Source organism: Loa loa (genome assembly GCF_000183805.2).
Source record: "Loa loa unplaced genomic scaffold supercont3.419, whole genome shotgun sequence".
In the NCBI taxonomy this organism is placed as follows: Eukaryota; Metazoa; Nematoda; class Chromadorea; order Rhabditida; family Onchocercidae; genus Loa; species Loa loa.
The window spans coordinates 6,582-18,874 of NW_018108599.1; the positions used below are offsets into that span (position 1 = coordinate 6,582).

General features: G+C 26.2%; 1 protein-coding gene across 1 annotated transcript in view; it reads left to right on the forward strand.

Annotated features, from left to right (window-relative positions):
• LOAG_18642 (zinc finger protein) overlaps positions 1-10,638 on the forward strand; it is a gene marked incomplete at both ends in the record, with an annotated part of 12,082 nt that extends 1,444 nt beyond the window's left edge. Inside the window, 13 exons of the mRNA XM_020451306.1 lie at positions 600-767; positions 3,536-3,643; positions 5,848-5,970; positions 5,996-6,027; positions 6,062-6,258; positions 6,421-6,711; positions 6,977-7,193; positions 7,793-7,900; positions 8,106-8,317; positions 8,453-8,774; positions 9,176-9,424; positions 9,590-9,960; positions 10,094-10,638. Of these exons, the coding sequence (XP_020304917.1) occupies positions 600-767; positions 3,536-3,643; positions 5,848-5,970; positions 5,996-6,027; positions 6,062-6,258; positions 6,421-6,711; positions 6,977-7,193; positions 7,793-7,900; positions 8,106-8,317; positions 8,453-8,774; positions 9,176-9,424; positions 9,590-9,960; positions 10,094-10,638 (2,943 nt within the window). The remainder of the gene's footprint in view (positions 1-599; positions 768-3,535; positions 3,644-5,847; positions 5,971-5,995; positions 6,028-6,061; positions 6,259-6,420; positions 6,712-6,976; positions 7,194-7,792; positions 7,901-8,105; positions 8,318-8,452; positions 8,775-9,175; positions 9,425-9,589; positions 9,961-10,093) is intronic.
• Positions 10,639-12,293: the final 1,655 nt, after the last annotated feature.

The following is a 12,293-nucleotide window of genomic DNA, read 5'->3' on the forward strand; positions in this document are numbered from 1 at the left end:
AAGCAAACAATGCTATTTGTTAAAATAAAAATAATAACAATTCATCTTTTAATTTAAATATTTTATAAATTGTTAAAACATTCTTTTTATGCTTAAATGAAGAAAAAAAAGTTGCTTGTATGAAAAGAAAAAAAGAAATTAATTAATTAATAATTTTTATCAGTAACAAGCTTAAATGAAGAAAAAAAGAAAGAAAAAAGTTGCTTGTTTGATTATGAAAAGAAAAAACGAAATTAATTAATTAATAATTTTTATCAGTAACAACTTAACAACTTAAGCTATTTCATTAAGTTGTTAATTATAATTGTTTTGAGAATGTAAGCCTAAAATGAAGTATATAATTCATTTTAAATTAGCATTAATAACTAACATTGCAATTATTTATAGTTAGAAAATAACTCTTTTAATTATTGCTTATAGTTAGGAAGCAATTCTTTTAATTATTGCTTATAGTTAGAAAATAACTATTTTAATTTGTAAAAAAAAAAAAAAAAAAGTTTGACTACTTTAATTTCAAATTTTTAAACGTCAAAATTAAATGTTTTTAAAAGTGTAAAAAAAAATTTTTTTTCTTATAATTCTATAAAATTTTTTTACAGCAATTATTGGAGCTTTATGCGCAATTAGCAGCAAGTCATAGTAGGCATACAGATTCTGAACAAAGTAGCGATGATGGCGGTAATACTTCTTCATATGTCCTATCACCACCTTCCAGTAATGGTATTGCGGAAAAAATTCATCCTTGTATTGCTGAACGATGTTCACAGGTTAGTGTTATTATTATCATTTAAGCTATCTTCTCTTTGCTAGTTATCATTAATTTTTATTTCAACTTAATCAGTTCATATCTTCTAAAGATAAGTTTTTCTTTTTTTTTTCTTTTTTTGGTAATGTTAAGTTTGAATTAATATATGTGAAATTTGAATTGGATTTGTATATATATATTTTTTTTTGAACTTTTGAAATAATATTTTTATTATTTCAAAAACTAATATTTTAAAAGTGAATTAATTTGAAATTAATAATATAGTTTTGATATTAATTTGAAATTCTGAACTAATATTTCGAATTAATACTTTGAATTCTTATTAATTTTGAATTAATAGTTTGAATTAATGTAGTTTGAGTTTTTTTCTTTTTTTTATTGAAAATTTAATCGGTTTATTTATCAATTCTTCTTTTCTTAATGATATGTTTCTATATTATATTGAAATTTTTGTCCAAAAAGATAAATGGAAATTGTAAGTTAGAAATTTTCTTTAGAAAATATGAACTGATGACCCTCGTTTGAATTGATGGCCCCTTGGTGACCTTCTGAACTGATGACTTTTGTTGGACTGATGACCCCCTGGTGACCTTTGCTTTCAATATCTATTAAAAGCTATTAATATATGCTGCACTAATTCTTTTTTCTTTAGAAAATTGTTAGTAAAAAAAAATAGAATTTGATGATTTGAAAAAAAAAGAATTTTAGTGCAGGTAATTTTAGAATAGACACGTAGTAGACGGGAATAAAATTGATAATTTCATACTTAGATCAGATGATCATGTTCTCAGTACTGATAATCGATTAGGAATGAAAAAAAAAAACTTCAAATCAAATGATATCCACATTTGATAGCTTCATTATTCTAATTAAAACCAGTAATTAACGATCATAATATTCAAATTAATTAATATAAATTTTTTTGTTTATACGAATCGAATTATGATAATATTGCTATTGTTGTTGTCAAAATTAAAATATTTTTCATATTTCAATGACAGAATTATTGGGGAAAATTTAAGTTTCCATTGGAAAAATGGCGACATTTGAAGGCGAAAACTTCACTGAAATTTAATTGAATACATTTTATATTTTAATATTGCTATTTAATATTTGAAATTCTATATTTGAATATCAGATTATAAAATTATAACATTTTCCAGCTAAATAATAATTCTCATTTGGCAAATTTTTTATTCTTACAATAAGACGTTTGCATTATTTTGCATAATTTTTAAAAATATAATTCAATTATTTATTTTGATAACTTGTGGTAAATTTTCAAATTCATGCATCACTAATAAATGATTATATTTGAACATTTTTGACATTTTTTCTCTTACTGTAATATATTACTGTGAAATGCATTACTTTCTCTTTGATATATTACTGTAAAACTCTTTGATGTTTTTAAAAAGTTATTGTGGTAACAAAAAAAAAATGAATGTAAGAGATGAAAATCGTTTTATTTTATTTCCTATGGTAATTATTCTAAAATTTTTGTCATACAAATTGTTAGCTAATTTAGCTGACAAATTGTATTTCGAATTTATAGCATTAACAATTAGATGTGAACAAAGAATAAAGAGAGGATGAAATTTAATCGTTAATTAAATCAAATAAATTTCCAACAAATGAAAAACAAATAAATTCCACCTTGTAAAATAGGCGATTTTTCTTTGTTAATGACATTAATAAGTTGGCTAATTAGCACTTAATAATATTTGCCTCATTTAGTCAAGTAATATTGGCTTCAAATCTTTTCATCATATGTTTGTGTCTTTCTGCTTTCCTTTTCTTTTCTTTCATTCTTTTTTCTTTTTTTTTTTTAAATTAATTACAGTTACATTTTTAATCTTTTATTTTAATTTTGAAATTTCTTCTCGAAATGTATCATTTTATTTCTAAAATTTTTTTTTTTTTTGACTAAATTTATATGAAAGAAATATATTTTTTAAAAGTGTAGTAAGAAACGAAAAAAAAATTATTTAAAGAGGAAAACGAATGAAAAAATGCAAAACAAATTTATACATAATTAAAAATAAAAAAAAGAAAAAGAAATGAATGAACAAATATTCATACATATAATAAATTTTTTAAAATGATATTTTAAAAGATTAAAAGTAAATTTTTTAAAGAAACAAAAAAAAAAGTACGAAATTTTATTTGCTAAATTTTTGTTTTCTTAAATTATTTTCGAAAATGTTAATACGTAATAGATGATAATATAGTTATAAGAATATGAGAGGTAGTAAATATATATATATATATGTCCATTTAATGATATGTTTATTAGATAACTTCGAGTAAGAGTGCTAATTTCAATAATTATGACGATTTATGATGCCGATAATTATCAACATCGAAAACATTGTTTCATTACTATGTATCGAATAGAGGAGACTAATAATTTCTTAGTTACCGAATGAATGGATTGATTGATTATGATAATATATTTATTAGTAGTTCAGTATAACTTTCAATATAATAAAGTTTTAAAATTAATTTAAATTTAAACTTTTTCTTTTAATACAAAAAATTTTTTTTTTTTTTTTGGATAAAATTCTTTGGATTTATTCAAATAATGAGAAAATTTAGATAAAATATTGTAAAATTTTACAGACTTTATTTTGAAATCTTCGAATTATTTCATTTTATAATGAAAAATTCATTGTATGTTTTTTTTTATGATTTCAATTATTATCATTATTTTCTATTAGTTGTAATATTATCTTTAATCAGAACTATAAATGTATAATGTATTTATAGCATTTCTCATCTCGTGGCGCTTTATTGTGGCATATTTTACGACGACATCCCGGTGAAAAGCTTTTACAATGCAAACAATGCGAGGAGCGTTTTGCTGATCCTGAACAGGTAAATATTATTAGATTGATTACCTAATATTACTATCATTATCATTTGTTATTAATTATCATTTGAAATATTAAAATATTTCCCACATTGAAATTTGAATAATTGTTTGCATATGTAAATGTGGTGTGTGTGTGTGTGTGTGTGTGTGTGTGTGTGTGTATGTATGTATGTATGTGTCGTTTATATGGCGCAAAAGGTCGTTGCTACAATCTTATTCATTGTTATTACGTTTATAATTATAGCCATTGCTCTTATCATTACTACTGCTATTATTGTTAATATTATTGCTGTTGTTATTATTATTATTATTACTATTATTATTGTCGTTATTATTACTATTATTATTATTATTTTTATTATTATTGTTATTATTATTATTTATTATTATTATTATTTATTATTATTATTATTTATTATTATTATTATTATTATTATTTATTATTACTATTATAATAATAACATTATTATTAATTGTTATTATTAATTATTATTATTATTATTGTATTATTATTATTAATTATTAATAATAACAATAGTAGTTATTATTATTATTGTTATTATTAATTGCTATTATTATTATTATTTATTATTATTATTATTATTATTATTATTAATTATTATTATTAATTATTATTATTATTGCTGTTGTTGTTGTCAATATGTCGTTGTCATTATTATGTTTTGTTGTTGCCATTATTATAATATTATTATTGCCATCATGATTATTACTATATTTGCACATAAATTAATGTGATTTAATATATATGTATACGTATATAAATATATATGTGTGTGTTTATATATACATATGTGCGTGTGTGTGTGTGTGTGTGTGTGTGTGTGTGTGTATTTTGTGTGTGTATGCACACATCTATTAGAAAATCTAATATCATATTTTATCAATTCTTGCTGATATTTCTTTCATTCTAATCGATACAAATAAAAGTTAAAATACTACGAGTAAGATGATTAGAATTTTCTGTAATTATAGATCAAAACTTAGCAATCATTTCTACATTTAATATCTTTAAATTTTTAGGTCGTATTTTTGATTAACATATATCTACATTATTCTTTATTAAATTCTTTTATCTTAGGCCAAATTTACTTTTCTTTAATTTCGATTTGTCAACTTTAAGTTACATTTGCATGTGATGAAAAAAGATTAGTTAAAATAGTCACAGGTGCTACATATTGTTGTCATTTGCTTTTAACAAGACAATATTTACTCCTTCATTATATTATGAACATAATCAATCCTCTTACAATTATTTATAATATTAATTGAAATAAGAAAATTCTATTTTTGTTTTAGCTACTTAAAACATTACTATATAATTTTTTAGTATCCATTTTTTACAATTTTCCAGTTCTTCAATTCCGAATTAAATTACTGCTACATTCATTCATTCATTTACTCATCGTCTATTTAATTTAAATATAGGACTTCTATGCTTCCAAAAAATTACTATACTTTTTGTAGATTTTAAATTTTTGAAATTTTTAATGAAAACTTATGCATGTTTATTTCACTTTCTTTTTTTTTTTTTGCTTAAAATTATTGTTAGAAGGAAAAATATATAAATTTCTTTTTTTCGTTTGAAATTTAAAAATGAATTCGAAATTCTTTTTTTTTTTCTTTTATTAGAGAAACTATTCATTATCTTCTTATAAGGACATTGGATGCATTATTGTTTTCCTTTATTGACCTATTTTAAGCCATAATGAAATGTTTTGTCCTTTTTTTTTTATCCATTTCAAACCTCATTTTCACCTTTTTCTTCTTTACCACCATATATCTATCCATTCTTTGACCTCATTATTTGACCCTCTATAAAGGATGACATTTTATATTACCTAAATGGACAATAAAAGTAAATTAATATTATGCAAATTTTGTGAAAGTTAAAATGAATTTCAAACAATGATTGTATTCAAATATGTATAATTGTCGTATTGTTAAAATGCTAAAATTGATATGTAATAATTTAAATGGAACATTTTTACGAGAAATTTATTTGAAACAAACATAACTGGAATTGATTCAGATTGTTAGCAATGAAATTAAATATCGAATTAAGCTTACGAATGATCTACGATGAACTTTCCTAGACTATTTCCCCGTTTATTTTCAACATATTTCCTTATCCATTTGCGTTTGTTATCAGAAAAGGGCTTTAAAAGTACTGAAAAATATTTTGCAGGTACACGAGCATCGTTGTGATTTATTTCAACGTAGTGCTTCCACTGGTGCCTTGGAACATAGCACGTCACCAGATGCAGATCGTGGTTCGGTACCAGCTCGTGTGCAAACTTCCTATACGTTGGTAGCAAAAAGTCCGGATGCTATAGCAGGAGGTCTTAACTATGGTAGCACTGTACCTGTAAGTACTTTACCATCAATTCCACCACCTCCAGCTCCGCACCTCTTTCACGAATGTTGTTTTCGCAATTTTTTGGAACACCAACTGCAACTGCAACGGTTGCTGCAACAGCTGCTGCTACTGTCCCATCAACATCCGCTGCAGCGAAAGATACCGTACTGGATCTATCCAATCCAGTAGCAAACAAGCAACAACAGCAATTCCTACCAATGCCTGCTATTTCACAGCAATGTAAGTTTGTAGTAACAAATTTGAACTTTTATTTAAATTGTTCCAATAGAATTGGTCACCTTTTTTTTTCTTGTTCATCTTAATGTTATTATTAGAATATGATAGATGACTCCTCTAATAGATCGACCGTATGCTTTTTTAATACCGATTTTCAATTTGCAGTTATCAGGCCACCGTTCAGTTTTGGTCAATTTGCGGCAGCCGCAGCAGCGACATTGCGTCCTGCTCCGCATCCGGATTTATTTCTAAATGGTCCATCATCAGCACCACTACTAAACAATGACGATGATTGGGAAGCATTGATGGAAGTGAGCACAACGGATGAATCCGAAAAAATACGGGCATTAGTTGGTGATAAAGCCTTACCAACGACAGATCCCAATCAGTGCTTGTTATGTAGACGGGTACTTTCATGCAAAAGTGCCCTACAAATGCATTACAGGACACATACTGGTTTGTTGAATATTTTTTCAACTGACAATTTAAAGATTTCAAATAATTTTAATTATTCATTTGATTGAATTATTAATTAAAACATCAAAAATTTTAGTTGATCGATATAAACTAAACATTACAATTGCATAATTTGACCATTAATTAGCTCTATCATTTGTTAGATGAATATTTATTCAACCTTATACTATTATTTATTTAATTTCATACTGAAATACATTTTAATTTTATTTAATATTTAACTTTTTTTAAATATTTTTTTCAGGTGAACGACCTTTTAAATGTAAAATATGCCAACGAGCATTTACAACAAAAGGTAACCTTAAAACTCATATGGGTGTCCATCGAGCCAAGCATTCCTTTCGTGGACTAGCTGCAGCCACAACAAATATCCACCATCAGTGTCCCATTTGTCAGAAACGATTTTTCACTGCTCATTTGCTTCAGCAACATGTCGCACAACATACGACTCAGCCAAGCAGGTCATTTATTACAGTCATATTAAAAAAAAAAAAGGAAGAAAAAATGAATACATTTCAGGAAAATTATTAATTTCAAGTTTCAATTCTTGATTCCTTAGAATATATTCGGTTTTTTTTTTTCTTCCAAAATTCGTTAAGGTACGGTAAAATATTATAATTTTAAAAGGGTCACACATATGTTATCTTATCTTCTGATTGGAAATTCTTTTTGTATAATTTAGCAGATGTTTGGAGTTAAAAAATTTTCACTTTCAGCTAAATATTAATGAAGTGATATTGTAGAAAATTAAATAAAGTATGGGAAAGAAGAGATTAAAAGAGGATGAAAACAAAAGTGATAAATATAAAAGTCAAATGATCATCTTTATATGTTGTTTCGTTTTTCTTTTATTCCAAAAGATTTAACAATTTACGATTAATTAACTAAATGAATTTCAAATAATAAAAACTTTTTTTTTAAATGAAATAATTTCATAAAATAAATAGTAATTTAAATAATAAATAATAATTTCAAATAATAAATAAATAAATTTCTTCATTTACAATAGTAAACATTAAGGGAATGATGCGATATTTGAATGATTTTTAATAAATTATAGGAATGGTATTTTATCATCATTCGAAGTACCAGTAGGTTCACCGCAGGGATTTGATCGACGTACCGAACAACAACATCATCCACCTTCATCATTATCCACATCAAATGGGTAATTTCAAATTATTTCGTTCAATTATTCAGTAATTTACTTTAAAATTAAGATTTTGTTTTATTCCAAAAATATTTTCAAATCAAACCAATCTTGAAAGGCTAAAAATGTCTTTTTCTAAGATTACATTCAGTTTATAAATGATAAATGATAATATCTATGATATAATGGTACCATAGATTGCTTCTTTTTTTTTCCTTTTCAGTCCATCTTCGATGCTTCAAGTAAATGCTACAAATTTGATGTTACCTATAAAGAATGACCTTGTGTCAACACCATTCATGCCACCATTTCCGTTCTTTCCGCTTGGTTTACCGCGTGGTCTTTCAAGTCCGATCGCTGCTTCCAATGCACCTCAAACATCACTTGGATCAATTCCATTCATAGTTAATCATCAAATTAATTCAAAACAAAATGGTAACAGTCTTTTTTTCTTTAATATATATAGAAAATTCAACTAAATTTTAAAATTAAATATATTTAACGATTTTAAAATTTGAAACTTCAAAATTAAGCAACTTTGAAAAGCTACTGGAAATATTTTTATTTCAGAACATCATTATCAACAACAATTACAACATTCAATAAAATCAGAATTACTACAACCACCACCACCAGTAACAACACGTCCAGAATCATTACCGACTGCTCCGTTACGTCTAGAAACTTCACCAACTATATTTAGTCAATCCGGACGATCAATCAATGCTATAAAAGATGATGATGAAGTGGCTTCAACAAGTAGTTCACATAATGGCTTATCATTACCGTTAGTATCAACAGCATTATCAGCAAATACAAATGATCTGATAGCAAATTGTACCTCTTGCTATCAATTCTTTCCGAATCAAATTGCATTAGAACTACATATGAGGTAAGTTTAAAAAGATTCTTTTTTACAAAAAAAAAAAATTATTGGAAAATTTATAATAATTTAATAGTTTTCGTTATTATTCATTGATAAGCTTTCTGTATGAACGATAAATTAATTGTTTGCATATGTTTTAAAGGTGTAAAACGAAAATTTGAAATTAATTCCTAACGAAACACATTCTTTTGCCTTATTATTAATGTTTTTTTTTTTTTTCTATCTTAATTTTGATGATTTTCTCAGGTGAAGCAAAAATTTGATGGAAAGATGATAGAAATTGAAATTGTTACAAGAAAAATTTTGATTTATATAATAAAGCATTTATTTGGATGGGAATGATTATTGAAATAAATATAAAATGAACTGCTAAATGATGGAGAAATGAAAAGTAATCATAATTTTAGAAATCATCGTGATGGTACTCCATTGAAGTGCTTCATTTGTGGTACCACATATACAACAAAAGGCAACCTGAAACGGCATATGTCATCAAAGCATCAAATTCATTATCCTTGTTCACCGGATGGTATTTCTAATGATAGTGGTGATGATGATAATGATGATGATGATAATGATAATGATGATGATGATGATGATGATGAGGAAGAGGAGGAAGAGGATCATGTTTTATTCACTCACGCTGAAAATGAACAGTAAATCTTATCTAAATTATAAATAAACAGAATTTCAGTGACATCGTTATGATCTTAATTAAGAAAAATTTCAAATTTTTCAATTTAACTTCGAAGAAGTAAAGGGAATTGAATTTTCTCTCGTTTTTTAATCGATTTCTTGGGTGAGTGTTGGAATTGCTTCAGAATGGATACATGTGAAAGTCAACATGGTATATCAGAATCTACCGATGAAGGCAATTCGCCAGAACAGCAACAACATCAACAGCAGCAGCAAGAACAACAACAACAACAACAGCAACAAGAGGAAGACGAACAACAACAAAATGCTGAAACTTCAGATGAGAAGTCATCTCCAACATCATCCATATCTGTTGCAATTCATCCACCTCTCACTAGCACACCAAATCCCTTAGATGCGATGCAAAAAATGTGGGCGGAAACCGAGCCACCACCTCCGCGGCAAGCGCCTATATTATCGAAACATCAATGTGGCGTATGTTTCAAGCATTTCAGCAGCAGTTCCGCATTGCAGATTCATATGCGGACTCATACCGGTGGGTTATTCAATTTGAAAATATAATTTTTTTCTTTTCTGATTTCTATTATCTAATCTTTCATTTTTTTATTTAAATCATTTAGTAACATATTATCAGATAATAGGTTATTTTCATCAAAATTTAATTTCAGGTGATAAACCTTTCAAATGTGAAGTGTGTAATAGGGCATTCACAACACGTGGTAATTTGAAGGTACATATGGGTACCCATATGTGGCAACAGAGTCCATCCAGGCGAGGTCGCCGAATTTTTGAATTTGGTGCTGATAGTATCTTGCGATCGGAGTTATTACCAGCATTCGGTTTAGGTGCCGAAGGAGCACTTCATGTGGGATCCTTTGATCCAAAAATTAATCCATTGCGTCCCAGTAGATTTGGATTAGATTCACCATCATCACAGACTACTACTGCACCTCCTGCACCACCACCACCACCATCACCATTTTCAGTCCTACCCTTTCCATTACCGTTACTACCACAAGTAAGCAATTCTGGTGGTTGTACTCCAAATCAAATGGATACTGTAATGTGGATGTGGAAAACGGTTTGCTCAGTATGCCAAAAAATTTGTGCTTCTCCTCAAGAACTTGAAAAGCATCTGAAGCAACATTTAAATGGTACTGTACGTAGTGATAACACGGCAAAAATTACTCCATTGTTACAGAAAACCGAGTGATAATAATTGTGATTAATATGATTATGCAGGTTTTTCTTTTCTTTTCTTTTTTTTTTGTTTGAAATTTTGTGCAAAAATTAATTGACAAACTTATATTGCAAATGTTTTCGTTTAAAAAAAACTATCAAATTTTGAAATTAAATTTTTTTAAAAATTTTCTACGATTTAAATACATTTGTTTTGCTCTTTTCTTTTTTTTTCGCACTGATTACTTCGTTTTATAAATGGCAAGAAATAAATTGTATTTAAAATTAAAATCTAATTAGGATGAAAGTTATTTAGCTATTTGATCTGTTTTGTTTTATTTTCTTTTTTTTTTTTTTTTTGTTTTATTCATCATAGTGAAAAACACCTAATCTATTCTTGCCGATTGATATGAGAATATAAATTGATTCATTTACATATCAAATATCGAATAACTCAATTAACAAACAGTAAATATCCTATAATTAATGTAAATTACGGAGTACGCATTGTGCACAAATTATGGATATGATAAAATTTAACCTTATCATAATAATGATAACAAAAATGATGATAACAAAAAAAAAAAGTTTCGGATTAGCAGGAAAAAAATTATCACTCTTTTTTTCTTTCTTTTTTTTTTTCTGCAATATTTCTCAGCCCAATGCTATCGATATCCGATATTTTCCAAAGTTTCATTTATTATTCAATTATAATTAATTATATTTGATCAAATCTATTAATAATGACGATGTATTTCATGTTAGAATTATTGATTCTTTTTTAAAAAGTATTGATTGTAATTTTATAAATTTGTAAAATGGCGATCTTCTTCAACACAAATGGTGACAGTCACATGTATCTTTGAATCCCTGATCTTTAACCCTTATTACCGGGTATAGTGTAAAGAATTTATATTCACTTTGCTAATGAAAATTAGTTTAATCTATATTCTGTTAATTACAAGTGAACGACATATCTTTTGGTCCTTCTGCGCATATACCCATTTGCTTTGAGAAGATTTTGAAAGCTTTAAATTAGTTGCCATTGATAAACAATGATTTGTTGATAAATTCATCCATTTACAAAACTAATCAATAATTGTCAATCATTTTTTATAATTAAAATTGGAAGGAATGATAATTTAATTAAGACAAAATGATACAATCAAATATATAAGCAGAAGAAATTCCGGTTCATAAAAATAAGCATTGTAAATTAATGCTATTTAAATTTTCATTTCGTGATATTTATCCTTTGTCACTTTATCCAGAAAGCTGTTGTTGTCAACCTTTGGCATTATCACTCTATTATTGCTTTGGTTTTTGTGCTATTCTGTTATGTTTGCCATTGAAATGTTTTGCTTTTAGATGCTTATTTGTGTAATTTGAATTTCTTTTTCTTTTCTTTTTGAATGCTCTTCCGGAATGATCAGGAAAAATTTTTGTAAAAAAAAAAAATAGAAAGAGAAGAATGAGATAAGGAATATTATTGATGGAATCTTTTGATAACAAAAAAAAGGAAAAAGATGTTATGGAAGTGTATATCTCTGAAAGAATTCTACCGTATCAACAAAACATTGGAATTATTTATTCAATTTAAAATAATTACTGCAAACAACTTGTTATTATTTAAAAGTTAAACTCATCGAATTTTGGGAAATCTTTAATTTTGTATTTCAATCATTTTCA